At 42.3% G+C, this 14522-nt stretch overlaps 1 protein-coding gene and 1 long non-coding RNA gene across 5 annotated transcripts in view; one reads left to right on the forward strand and one right to left on the reverse strand.

Annotated features, from left to right (window-relative positions):
• LOC123741616 (uncharacterized) overlaps window positions 1–14522 on the reverse strand; it is a 19852-nt gene continuing 5330 nt past the window's right edge. The window contains exons 1-5 of one of the 3 annotated variants that reach the window (XR_006769081.1): window positions 7460–8002; window positions 7104–7301; window positions 4949–5224; window positions 1766–1792; window positions 1–713 (exon numbers count right to left, since the gene is read on the reverse strand). This is a non-coding gene — a long non-coding RNA (uncharacterized lncRNA). Of the gene's footprint in view, window positions 714–1765; window positions 1793–4948; window positions 5225–7103; window positions 7302–7459; window positions 8003–14522 lie in introns of those variants that run through there. The other 2 variants (XR_006769082.1, XR_006769080.1) reach the window with 2 other exon arrangements.
• Window positions 11335–14522, forward strand: part of LOC100194502 (protein phosphatase 1, regulatory (inhibitor) subunit 7) — a 6980-nt gene continuing 3792 nt past the window's right edge. Inside the window, exons 1-8 of one of the 2 annotated variants that reach the window (XM_014190334.2) lie at window positions 11335–11475; window positions 12193–12288; window positions 12470–12525; window positions 12789–12854; window positions 12999–13129; window positions 13330–13492; window positions 13735–13851; window positions 14167–14271. In XM_014190334.2, the coding sequence (XP_014045809.1) occupies window positions 11436–11475; window positions 12193–12288; window positions 12470–12525; window positions 12789–12854; window positions 12999–13129; window positions 13330–13492; window positions 13735–13851; window positions 14167–14271 (774 nt within the window). In that variant the 5' untranslated portion in view covers window positions 11335–11435. 2 annotated transcript variants of the gene reach the window in all.

Below are 14522 nucleotides of genomic sequence, written 5' to 3' on the forward strand. Positions count from 1 at the left end.
TGTTAATTTGTGGAATTTCTTTCCTTCTTAATGCGTTTGAGCCAATCAGTTGTGTTGTGACAAGGTAGGGGTGGTATACAGAAGATAGCCCTATTTGGTAGAAGGCCCTGGGAGAAACGGGGACCAGAGAGTTGGACGGACCAGGGAACATATATTGTTGAATTACAATGCCCATACCCCAAAATGTGTATTTGCAGTTTCCACCATATCAAGGAGGAGTGAACATACATTTTGAGTCGAAAGGTAGGAAATGAGAATGCAATCAAGGTATTTTGGTCACCAGACCTATAACGACACAGGGCGAGACCCAGATGCAGACACTGGAGGCAGATGGTTCCAGCCTCTGATATTTATTAAAATACAAGGTCAGGTAAGGCTGAGTGGTCAGGCAGGTGGGCTCAGTGTCAGGGCAGGCTGAATGGTCAGGCAGGCAGGCTCAGTGTCAGGGCGGTCGGAACTGGGAGGGCTAGAAAAAAGACTAGGGAAACCACGCTCGTAGGCTTGACAAGACAAACTGGCAACAGACCAGGAGACAAGCACAAAGACAGGTGAAACAGATCAGGGTGTGACCAGACCACTGCTGTGTAGTGACCAGTTGACATCAGAAGTATATTGGGAAAGGAGCGTTGGGTTTTAGAGAACCCGATAGCCTTTTCCTGGACGAGGTGTTTCTGTGACGTTCTGAGGATAGTGGACGATGGAGCCAAGGACACCTGCCGGGAGGAAAAAGAAACACACACAAACACACATTTTATCAAGACGTTAAACATACCTTAGACATACAAACACAGTTAACTACTGATGTTTACTTCAGTCACGCAACAGTCACTATGCCAAAATGGGAAACGTGAGATATGAGACAACAGTAAGAAGACGTGAACACAAACACATGCACCCAACAGGTGGTAGGAGACACAGGAGGCTGCTGAGGGGAGGACAGCTCATAATAATGGCCGGAACGGAGTAAATGGAATGGAATCAAACACCTGGAAAACCATGGGTTTGATGTATTTGATACCATTCCACTCCAGTCATTAACACAAGCCTGTTCTCCCCAATTAAGGTGCCAGCAACCTCCTGTGGTAGGAGACATTAGTTATAACCACTCAGCACTACAGCAGTGTAGGGTTCAAGTGTCCATCATTCTCTCACTGATTGGTTCTGTCTACTTTTGCATTACAGTTCTGCTATAGTGGTCAATTTGGCCATTCCCATGATCTCTATTTCTATTGTGCAATGCAGATAGAGTGCATGAACATACACGTCACTCGTGTGCTAACGGCATAAGTGACATAGACCTACAACTGGGACACAATCAGGATTTACCAAAGCAGCTGCTCACTATGTTGCTGAACATGTTGGAGCGGCATCTTTCTAATGTAGGAACGTTTAGGAAGCGTGGAATCCCAATCATTCACTGTCAGGATGAGGCCTTGCATTACATAGGTGATGCCACCATACTCTGATTATGAATACTACCCATCGGCCCTAGGAATCACACTTCTGACAAAAAGGGAACTACCCATGTAAGACATACAGACACACCCACACCAGTAAAACAGACACACAGAGGCCAGTAGCATCAAAACATAAGGAAACTATGATAGAGGCTGTGTCCAGTCATGTTAATGTTTACAGGGTGTGGTTTAGGAAGCAGCAGTGCCCAGACAACCAACAAACCCATCTGTTAATATTTCATCTTCTATTAATTGTTATTACCAAGAAACCGATGGGGACAATGAGATTGAAGTGAAAACAATCTTACCTCCAGGGTGTCCTGAAAAGTTGGGATCTAAAGAGAGATGGAGAAACAAGACTCATTATCTATTGGCTCTGCTGTAATCTAGCCACAGTGCCTTCAGAAAGTATTCACATACCTTGACTTTTTTCACATTTGGTTGTGTTAAATCCTGAATTTAAAATTCATAAAATTGAGATTTTTTGTCACTGGCCTACACACAATACCCCATAATATCAAGGTGAAATTAATATTTTTGATTTTCTTTAAACAAATTAATTAAAAAATAAATACTGAAATGTCTTTAGTCACAAGTATTCAACCCCTTTGTCAAGGCATGGGTAAATGAGTTCAGGAGTAAACATTTGCTTAACCAGTTACATAGTAAGTTGCATGGACTCACTCTGTGATAACAATCGCAATAAGCTTTGACAAAAACAACATCGTGCCAGGTGTGAGGGTCGTCACCAACCCAGAGGATTGGGTGATCTCGCTCTCCGAGGCCGGCGTGAAAAAGGTCTTTAATCAGGACAATATCTGCAAGGCCGCCGGTCCCGAAGGTATTCAAGAGATCATTCTCAGAGCATGCACAGAACAGCTGGCAGGCATATTCACAGTCATTTTCAGCCTCTCCTTGTCCCAGTCTGTAATCCCCACATGTTTTAAGATGACCACCATCATTCCTGTCCCCAAGAACTCAAAGGCTTCATGCCACAATGACTACCGCCCTGTAGCACTCACTTCTGTTGATGACATTGAATGTTCCTGAGTGGCCAAATTTAAAATCTATGGCAAGACTTGAAAATGGCTGTATAGCAATGATCAACAATCAACGTGACAGAGCTTGGAAGAATTTTAAAAATAATAATGTGCAAATATTGTACAATCCAGGTGTGCAAAGCTCTTAGAGACTTACCCAGAAAGACTCACAGCTGTAATCGCTGCCAAAGGTGCTTCTACAAGGTATTGACTCAGGGGTGTGAATACTTATGTAAATGAGATATTTCTGTATTTCATTGTCTTTTTAAAATTATTTGTAATAATTCTCCCCAATTTTGTGGTATCCAATTGGTAGTTACAGTCTTGTCTCATCGCTGCAACTCCCGTACGGACTCGGGAGAGGCGAAGGTCGAGAGCCGAGCATCCTGCGAAACATGACCCAACAAAGCCGCACTGCTTCTTGACACAACGCCTGCTTAACCCGGAAGCCAGCCACACCTATGTGTCTTAGGAAACACCGTACACCTGGAGACCGTGTCAGCGTGCATGCGCCCGGCTCGCCACAAGAGTCGCTAGAGCGCGATGGGACAAAGACATCCCTGCCGGCCAAACCATCCCCTAACCCGGACGATGCTGGGCCAATTGTGCCCCATGGGTCTCCCAGTCGCGGCCGGCTGCGACAGCCTGGACTCGAACCAGGATCTCTAGTGGCACAGCTAGCACTGCAATATAGTGCCTTAAACCATTAAACCACTGCCCCACTCGGGAGGCCCTGTATTTAATTTTCAATAAATTTGCAACAATTTCTAAAAACATGTTTTCACTTTGTCATTATGGGGTATTGTGTGCAGATGAGTGAGTTAAAATAACAAATGTAATCAATTTTGAATTCTGGCTGTAACACAACAAAACATGGAATAAGTCAAGGGGTATCAATACATTCTAAAAGGTACATGTTGTCATGGGGAAGGTTGTATGTACACAATTGCTTTTATACAGCACAATAATGTTACCATCAAAGATCCAAAGTCACATATAGAATTGTGTATAAAAGTATAAAGTACATAAACATGTAATTACATGCAATAACCTTTCTCCATAGCTGACACTTTGATCAAAAATGTGTTGTTTAAATACAGATTATGAAAGCCATTCTGTAAATATCCCAGATTGGTTCTTTAAAGATCAGGGGGGAAAACAAGCGATTAACCAGTATGGTATGCTTTATAATGTCGCTCACCCTGTTGTTCAAAGATGAGGAAGCTTGTGGTAACCAGGGCAACAAAGGCCAGGCCTGCTAGCAAAGAAGCAAGGTCAGCCAGCATGGACATCCCTCCTTGAACACACAACAGGAATTCCACTGATTCCCCTGCGTCATAACTAGTGACTAAAGAAAGGGAACAATCTGTGGATTTTGTGGTGTGTAGGCCTGAGGGTGTTTGTTACACCCAACACGAGCTTCACATACACACATACAGTATATAGCCATGTTATTTATACTCTTTATTTTTATTCGTTATTCACTGTGTATTTATTCTAGAGGTGGTACCAAGTCACTATTATTTGAGTCACAAGCAGTCTCAACTCACAAGGTCCAAGTCTTTAGTTGAGTCCCAAGTAGAACGGTTTGAATCTTGAGTCAAGTCCAAGTCGTGCATTCAAAGAGCGAGTCGAGTCACAAGTTTTTCCAAGTCTCTAAGCAAGTAAAAAAAATCTATACACGCAATGCCTTGTTCAACTACAAAGAGAGACCTTGGGACTATAAGGTTAGTCAGAAATGAGTTAGTCACATATAATAGATCTTTAGATGGTTCTTCATATGTTTGTAAAGTTATATATATTTTTAAATACATTTTAAGTGAAAAATATTAACAGCTAGGAAGTTCTATCTGCATAAACCCATTTGAACTTGGCGCTAGAAGGTTCTCCATCTCCCTCTAGGTATGGTCTAGGCTAGTCTGCCAGCAATAATGGCACACAAGCAAAAAAAACAACACTGTCAGAATTCTTAAAGTAAATGATGTCACATCGTTGTTCAGTGATGACAGTAATTTGTGTAATGATCGAAATGCATTTCTTAATGTATTTGATGATGTGTTCTGACTCTATTTTGGTAAAATAGCATTATTCTACCATTTATGTATTGACATTTTTTAAAACTGAACATGTCTAATTCAGAAGTGTCAGACAGAACCTTATCTGCTATTGCACCACACTAAAAAAACACATTTACAAATGGCTCAGGATTTTGATACTCTGCACTTTATGTACCTTTTAAGGTGAGGACTTTAATGGGTTATGAAAACAAGTATTCACTACAAACCCCAGCGTTGAGCTCAGGGCAACTGTAGATAGTCACTAGGCACCACTCTAAAGGACTTCAAAGGACATCTCGCTCACACCAAGGCTCGAACATAGGACCTCTGCCTTGATAGCAACCGTGTACACTGTAAACATAGTGTCACCAAGTAGGCCTCCCCGTGACCTTACCTCCAGTGGTGGTGGGCTCAGAATGTGTGATCTCCTTCATCAGTTTGGCACAGCTCTCATGGAGTTGAATCCTGTCCAGCCTTGTGCGCTCAGTGTCCTGGTCCTAAAGCTGTTTGAGCGCTAGGGCCTGTGGTACCTCAGCTGTCCAGGTGTCTGTGTTTCGGTCCAGAGTCAGGAAGTCATTCCTGTCAACCAGGAGCTGGTCAGTCAAATGCACTACCTGAAATCCATCCAGTTTGCTTTCATGCACACGCAGGTACTGGTAAGTATGATTTTCTGGTCATGGATGGGGAAAAAAGGAAAGGAATGGTTAAGAATGAATGTAAGCTTGTCAGTCAAAGAGGTGGATTTGTCCCAGCATGGGCAATAAAAGTGTCAGGTCTCAGGTACCTGCCATTGTGCCCTTGAGCTTGGCACCTATATCTATCCTACCCTGCCTTCCTAAGGTCTTTGAAAGCCAAGTCAACAAACAGATTACCGACCATTTCGAATCCCACCGAACCTTCTCCGCTATGCAATCTGGTTTCAGAGCTGGTCATGGGTGCACCTCAGCCACGCTCAAGGTCCTAAACGATATCGTAACCGCCATCGATAAAAAAAACTACTGTGCTGCCATATTCATCGACCTGGCCAAGGCTTTCGACTCTGTCAATCACCACATCCTAATCGGCAGACTCAATAGCCTGGGTTTCTCAAATGATTGCCACGCCTGGTTCAGCAACTACTTCTCTGATAGAGTTCAATGTGTCAAATCGGATGGCCTGTTGTCCAGGCCTCTGGTAGTCTCTATGGGGGTGCCACAGGGTTCAATTCTTGGGCCAACTCTTTTCTCTGTATACATCAATGATGTCGCTCTTGCTGCTGGTGAGTCTCTGATCCACCTCTACGCAGACGACACCATTCTGTATACTTCTGCCCCTTCTTCGGACAATGTGTTAACAACCCTCCAGACGAGCTTCAATGCCAAACAACTCTCCTTCCATGGACTCCAACTGCTCTTAAATACAAGTAAAACTAAATGCATGCTCTTCAACCGATCGCTGCCTGCACCTGCCCGCCCGTCCAGCATCACTACTCTGGACGGTTCTGACTTAGAATATGTGGACAACTACAAATACCTAGGTGTCTGGTTAGACTGTAAGCTCTCCCTAAAGACTCACATCAAACATCTCCATCCTTCATTCATGCTGCCAAACATACCCTCGTAAAACTGACCATCCTACTGATCCTCGACTTCAGCGATGTCATTTACAAAATAGCCTCCAATACCCTACTCAATAAACTGGATGCAGTCTATCACAGTGCCATCCGTTTTGTCACCAAAGCCCCATATACTACCCACCACTGCGACCTGTATGCTCTCGTTGGCTGGCCCTCGCTTCATATTCGTCGCCAAACCCACTGGCTCCAGGTCATCTACAAGACCCTGCTAGGTAAAGTCCTCCCTTATCTCCGCTCACTGGTCACCATAGCAGCACCCACCTGTAGCACGCGCTCCAGCAGGTATATCTCTCTGGTCACCCCCAAAGCCAATTCCTCCTTTGGCCGTCTCTCTTTCCAGTTCTCTGCTGCCAATGACTGGAACTAACTACAAAAATCTCTGAAACTGGAAACACTTATCTCCCTCACTAGCTTTAAGCACCAGCTGTCAGAGCAGCTCACAGATCACTGCACCTGTACATAGCCCATCTATAATTTAGCCCATACAACTACCTCTTCTCCTACTGTATTTATTTATTTATTTTGCTCCTTTGCACCACATTATTTCTATTTCTACTTTCTATTTCTACTTTGCACTTTCTTCCACTGCAAATCTACCATTCCAGTGTTTTACTTGCTATATTGTATGTACTTCGCCACCATGGCCTTTTTTGCCTTTACCTCCCTTATCTCACCTCATTTGCTCACATTGTATATACACTTATTTTTCTACTGTGTTATTGACTGTATGTTTGTTTTACTCCATGTGTAACTCTGTGTTGTTGTATGTGTCGAACTGTTTTGCTTTATCTTGGCCAGGTCGCAATTGTTCTCAACTTGCCTACCTGGTTAAATAAAGGTTAAATAAATAAAAATCATGTTCTCTCAAAAGGTTTGGTTTGTGTACTGTATGTGTGTGTTTCAGTAAGTGCATACAGTTATGCATTAGGCCTACTTGTCATGGTGTTGTTGACATTTTCTTCTATCTCAAACGCCTGTTGAAAAGACTCGCTGTAGTTGCCCAACAATACAGCACGGAGAATGCCGCTGACGTCTTTCTCGCTGCTGGAGAGAGCGGCTCCGCTGATCAATACCTGCTCGACGGTCTTGACCTCACCGACCACTCCCGACCGCTGGAACTGAATGACCATGTCTACAACAAAACATATTAAAAAGCAAACATTTATAGACTATTCATTTGTTATGAACACACCCTTATATTCACAACAGTAACAATAGTGGAGAATGTTGTGGTAAAATGAACACATTGTACAATAAAATAATGGAAAAGTGAGCAATGGAAAAACTTACCCGTTTTAAAACCCAAACAAAGTTAGCAAATCAGAATGAATGTAAGTGGAAGTCGCATCTTTACAGTCCCTTCTCCTAACTAGAACGGGTATTCGATATTATACACCAGCTACCTCCAAGACGTTCTCCAAATGTAATAGATTAGTTATAAATATAACGGACTCTTTCTTCTTGTTCTCCCTTTCAAATACAAACACGGAGAATGATAAAGGATATGCCAAGGTCGACGTGGTTATCAATCAAAGGTCGTCCATAGATGTGCGTGCATATTCTCTGAACTTGACTCTACAAGAGGTCCGTCACTGTTGTCTTTCAAAAGCGCACTACGAGTTTCAGTAGTTTGGGATGTGATTGGCTGATAGGAGGTCAGAGCGAGGATGATCCCTTTAAAATGAAAAAAATGTGTAGGTTCTTCACAAGAGCGCATCAAGGCAGCCTACCTCATAGGGGTGACATAGGGACAGTTTATTGAAGCATTTTGCTTCCGAAACTGAATTGGAAATACAAATGGGAAAATTATAAATCAATATCATGTCTGCAATTCCTTTTCCTAAATGGGTAAGCAATTTTTTGTGACACAATTCTATTTGAAATGCAAAAAAAGATGTAGCATTATCATTTTCATGATTGAGTATGCATATTGTCTGCCAATTTGATAAATAAATAACAACTTGTGTTTGATATTTCATTTCCATGGTACCATCCAGTACAACACTGACACATTAAAAAAATCTAACATAAATGCTTAAATGACAATCATTTCTAATTTTTTGCCATTTAATTTCCTTAATGTGATAGCATGAATTGTGACAAAAAATAAAATGAATTCTGAATTGGCAATTGCAAATGCTTTTCCATAATCTGTGTGGTTTAAAGGTAAATCTAGTACTTGGAATGCTATGTCTATATACAGTATGTATCTTGTTGCAGAGGTGGATGTTTTCAAACATCATGACTCTACGGGTACAAACATAACTAGAGCACAGATGAATGTGTAGAGTTCAGTCTGTTTGTGTCTGACTCATTGTCCTATAGCTGAACACAAGACGGAAGATAGTGTTTGTAACTTCCTCTATCAAAACACAGTGTACTGTACATAGGCTACTGTGTGTGTGTGTGTGTGTGTGTGTGTGTGTGTGTGTGTGTGTGTGTGTGTGTGTGTGTGTGTGTGTGTGTGTGTGTGTGTGTGTGTGTGTGTGTGTGTGTGTGTGTGTGTGTGTGTGTGTGTGTGTGTGTGTGCAGTGGTGGATAAAGTACCCAAATGCCATACTTGAGTTAAAGTAAATATACCTTAATAGAAAATGAGGGATGACCAGAGATGTTATCCTGATAAGAGTGTGAATTTGACAATTTTCCTGTCCTGCTAAGCATTCAAAATGTAACAAGTACTTTTGGGTGTCAGGGAAAATGTATGGAGTAAAAAGTACATATTTTCTTTAGAATGTAGTGAAGTAAAAGTAAAAGTTGTCCAGAATATAAATAGTAAAGTACAGATACTCCAAAAAACGACTTAAGTAGTACTTTACACCACTGTGTGTGTGTGTGTGTGTGTGTGTGTGTGTGTGTGTGTGTGTGTGTGTGTGTGTGTGTGTGTGTGTGTGTGTGTGTGTGTGTGTGTGTGTGTGTGTGTGTGTGTGAGTGTGTGTGTGTGTGTGTGTATTTTGTTTCTCCAAAGCATTTTCTGCAATACAAAGAAAATGTAATAGGTCAAGGAGGCAGCAGCTCACATGAAGAAGTGGTCAAAGAGCATGCAGTTATCTCCATGTACCAACTAGAGCATATTATGGTACCCATGTGATGCACAGGGAGTATATCAAAGAATGATCCCTCATATGCTCTAGAGAGTTTTACCACTGTGTGCTTCAGACAGCACTGGGTCGGGATGGTAGTAGTCCCACTCACCAGCAGTAGTGTCTGAAGAGATCATCTCCTATAAAGCTTGGCACACAATGGAAGGGAATATTGTTTTGGGTGTAAAGATCTGTGTCAAGATAATAAGAACAGCGTCTTGGTCTCACTCTGTGTACTTTACTTCAAGTGGAAAACCAGACAGACAGACAGGAAGCGACTTTATAAACATTGCCTGAGAGAGAGAAAGAGTCTTCTCATGCTTTGTTGATTTAAAAAAAGCCTTGGACTGAATTTGGCATGAGGGTCTGCTATACAAATTGATGGAAATTGGTGTTGGGGGAAAAACGTACGACATTATGAAATCCATGTACACAAACAACAAGTGTGCGGTTAAAATTGGCAAACAACACACACATTTCTTTCCACAGGGCCGTGTGGTGAGACAGGGATGCAGCTTAAGCCCCACCCTCTTCAACATATATATCAACAAATTGGCGAGGGCACTAGAACAGTCTGCAGCACCCGGCCTCACCCTACTAGAATCTGAAGTCAACTGTCTACTGTTTTCTGATGATCTGGTGCTTCTTTTCTCAACCAAGGAGGTCCTACAGTAGCACCTAGATCTTCTGCACAGATTCTGACAGTAAATCTCAGTAAGACAAAAATAATGGTGTTCCAAAAAAGGTCCAGATAACAGGACACTAAATACCAATTCCATCTAGACAATGTCACCCTAGAGCACACAAAAAAATTAGACATACCTCAGCCTAAACATCAGCACCACAGGTAACTCCCACAAAGCTGTGAACGATCTGAGAGACAAGGCAAGAAGGGCATTCTATGCCATCAGAAGGAACATAAAATTAGACATACCAATTAGGATCTGGCTAAAAATACTTGAATCAGTTATAAAACCCATTGCCCTTTATGGTTGTGAGGTCTGGGGTCTACTCACCAACCAAGAATTCACAAAATGGGATAAACACCAAAATGAGACTGCCTGCAGAATTCTGCAAAAATATCCTCTGTGTACAACGTAAAACACCAAATAATGCATGCAGAACAGAATGAGGGCGATGCCCGCTAATTATCAACATCCAAAAAAGAGCCATTAAATTCAACAACCACCTAAAAGGAAGTGATTTCCAAACCTTCCATAACAAGCCATCGCCCATAGAGAGATGAACCTGCAGAAGAGTCTGGGGCTCTGCTCACAAGCACAAATAGACCCCACAGAGCCCTAGGACAGCAACACAACTAAACCCAACCAAATCATGAGAAAACAAAAAGATAATTACTTGACACATTGGAAAGAATTAACAAAAAAACAGAGCAAACTAGAATGCTATTTGGCCCTAAACAGAGAGTACACAGTGGCAAAATACCTGACCACTGTGACTGACTATGTACAGACTCACTATTAAGAGAGGCCACTCTCAAGGCAGACCTGGCTCTCAAGAGAAGACAGGCTATGTGTCCACTGCCCACAAAATGAGGTGGAAACGGAGCTGCACTTCCTAACCTTCTGCCAAATGTATTACCATATTAGAGACACATATTTCCCTCAAATAACACAGACCCACAAAGAACTCGAAAACAAATCCAATTTTGATAAACTCCCATATTTATTGGGTGAAATACCACAGTGTGCAATCACAGCAGCAATATTTTCAATATGTGTGACCTGTTGCCACAAGAAAAGGGTGACCAGTGAAGAACAAACACTATTGTAAATACAACCCATACTTATGTTTAGTTATTTTCCCTTTTGTGCTTTAGCTATCTGCACATCGTTACAACACTGTATATAGACCTAATATTATTTGGGAACTTTTCTGAGTGTAATGTTTACTGTTCATTGTCTATTGTTTATTTCACTTTTGTTTATTATCTCTTTCACTTGCTTTGGCAATGTAAACATATGTTTTCCATGCCAATAAAGCCCCTTAAATTGAAAATTGAGAGAGACAGAGGGGGAGGAAGGGATGATTTTTGATCTTGAATCTCGCACAACAAAGCGGATGAACGGTACATTATGACCAGTGGCGCATCCCTTTAGAAGGCAGCCTCCTGATTGACTGAGGAGATTACCAATAAAAAAAGGGAGGGTTATCAGGAAACAAACATGGCTACCCTGTCTGTTGGAGAGCCGCAAGAGATGGAAGGTGAGTGAACAGTTTAAATACGGCATCTCAAATATTTTATCATGAGAGTGATGAAATATGTATATGTATGATATATGTATGCCCGAGGGTATTTCATTGTGTGCTACTTTGTCTCCTCCCTCCCTGAACATGCTAATCTAGCCAATGTTGTTAGCCAGATAGCTAGGTAGTAACGTTAGCTAGCTACCTTGCTTGTTAGCTATGTCATTCAATAACATCTTGTTTTCGTGCGCAAGCAAACAACTATGTAGCTACATTAGCATGTCTAATGTATTTTGTTTTGAATGGCATCCTCGTTTAATGTAGCTAGCCAGCCTAGCAACTAAGTGGGAACATTTCATGGTGATTGGTCTGTCAAGCTACGCTAGCTAGCTGGTTGGTCCTTGCTGTCCAGTCTAGTAACGTGGAGATTTTACCCTCTTGTCGGATTCTTCGACATCTAAAATAAAAATGTCGATGCAGTCGGGAAAAGAAACTTGCTGTCTTCTAAGTTCTAAACAAGATGTAATAGTTTAAATATGTTGCTAATGATGAACATGCGACTGATCAGGTAGCAGTAGGTTGCCGACAGACGCCCATAAAGTGGCGCCCATAGCATGTCAGATCATTTGAGTCTGCTACATGGGCGTTTGAGTTTTCCTTATAATGACCAAACTACATTTAAGTGACTGCCTGATTGACCCTGGCTGTGCCTTCCCATCTGTTCTCTATGTGCAGTGGACCGGAAGGGCGAGTCAGAGGAGTCTGGAGATGATGAGACCAGGAGGAAGAGCATCAATGGGAAGGTGGACGCCAATCAGCCCCATACCACAGGTGGCAATACACAAGCTATAGTTGTACACAAGTATAGTGTCACGCTTCTTAGACACAAACTGAAGAAAAGATTTTGATTTAATCTGTTTGAAAACATTTCGTGCTATTGTAGCTAGCGTGTATTTTCACTCTAGTTAGATGCTGTGTTAAGTCATCCCTTGATATGTCTCTTTGTACACAGTTAAAGAGGAGTCTCCTGTTGAAATGGATACCATAACTCTGGACCCAGAGGAAGAGGTGAGGGAGGGGGAGTAGTGTTATAATGGCGGCTGGTGGTTAAGTGTTCTGCCAGTAACCAAACGATTGCTGGTTAAAATCCTGGAGCCAACTAGGTTAAAATCTTGATCAAGGCACTTAACTCTAATTACTCCTGTAAGTCGCTCTGGATAAAACCGTCTGCTAAATGACAAATATAAAAGTTGCCGTAAGTTTACCTCATGGAATTATGAATGTTATTCCAATGTAGTTCTCTACCGAATACCTACTACTCTTATTCTCAGGATGTTGATCTTGTCCACTGTCGTATTGGGAAGATTGAGGGACTGGGGGTGTTGAGGAAGGCTAAGGTCAGTAGGTTGACTATTGTCTGTCACTCACCCATTGTAAAAACATCATATGGCTATTTTATGGAAAACATGGTTGATATCACAGTGGAGTAATGGAGACTGTCAGCACAAACAGTATGACTAGTTTTAATGCTGTGTGTCCAGACGCTCTCGCTAAGGCAGAACCTGATCAAGACGATTGAAAACCTGGAGATGTTAGTGACGCTGAAGGAGCTTGATCTCTACGACAACCAGATCTGCAAACTTGAGAACCTCCAGACCCTCAAAGAGCTGGAGTGAGTCTGACGGGACCACACACGCCAGTGTTTCCCTCCCTATCAGCTGACCTAGAGATTGCCTCAATGATCACCCTCTAATTAGTGTATTCCTCTCCCCATTTACACTGACTGATGCAACTGTTATTTCATGCACCATTTCGCACAAAGTTTCTGTACAGTTGAATTGAACTTGACTGTGTTTTGACTCTGATCTCCAGTCAGCTGGACGTGTCCTTCAATCTACTGAGGAAGGTGGAGGGTCTGGAGTGTCTGACGGGGCTAAAGAAGCTCTTTCTGCTGCACAACAAGATCAGCCACATCGCCAACCTGGACCACCTCACCGGCCTAGAGATGTTGGAGCTGGGCTCCAACCGCATCCGGGTAAGACAGAGGCCAGGTGTCACAGGCAGTCAACTGCATATTCACATAGAATTGGAATGAGTAGATCATATATTGGAATAGAATTGGAATGTGTAGAACATAATGTCTTTGCATTGGTATAGATTTGGTTTGAGTATTGTCTCACAATTGGTTGCCACTCTGCACCAGAAAGTCATTGTTGCTTTAAAGAGGTGAGGAATGATTGCTTGACCTAACTTGTGTGCATGCCTCGTTGTTTCCAGCTAATAGAGAACTTGGACAGGCTGTCCTCGTTGACGAGTCTGTTTCTGGGCACCAATAAGATCACTCAGCTACAGCATCTGGAAGGCCTTCACAACCTGACAGTCCTCAGCATCCAGGTATGTGTGTATATCTCACACACACCATGGTTTGGGTCAATTCTGGAAGTATTCCAAATTTCAATTGGGAATAATTGTAATTTGGTTTACTTTCTAAATTGACCCTGACACAGATCACCACTGCTTCCTGTAATGTATTAATGTTTGAAAACACTGCAGAAATGTTAAATGCGCACTTTCTTGCTTTAGTGACCCAACTCTGTTTGTGTTGTTTAGTCGCCCTGAACTGTAGAAACGCATCTACTCATGATGATACAATATGAGAGACAAGTGGATTTTGGTCTCTGAAGATATGTTATGTTCATTTCTCTTCAGAGTAACCGCATCACCAAGATGGAGGGTCTGCAGGGTCTGGTCAACCTGAAGGAACTCTACCTGAGTCACAACGGCATCGAGGTCATTGAGGGCCTGGAGAACAATGTGAGTCACTGTCAACGGCAACCGCATGACTGTAGGGCCATGCACACTGCCATGGCGACCAATGAAATTACCCCAGGAATGCAATGTTTATGGAAGCCTAATAAACCAATGTAGTGATGTGGTAAAATGTTCCACACACAGCCAATGCATGTAGTCATTTGCGACTACATGTACTGTAGTTATTGCAAAGTCCATGTTGAATCAGTGTCTGCATGCTAGTTCAATGCCAAGAATTGTTTCAGAAATCAAAT

The sequence above is a fragment of the Salmo salar genome, chromosome ssa03 (genome assembly GCF_905237065.1).
Source record: "Salmo salar chromosome ssa03, Ssal_v3.1, whole genome shotgun sequence".
In the NCBI taxonomy this organism is placed as follows: domain Eukaryota; kingdom Metazoa; phylum Chordata; class Actinopteri; order Salmoniformes; family Salmonidae; genus Salmo; species Salmo salar.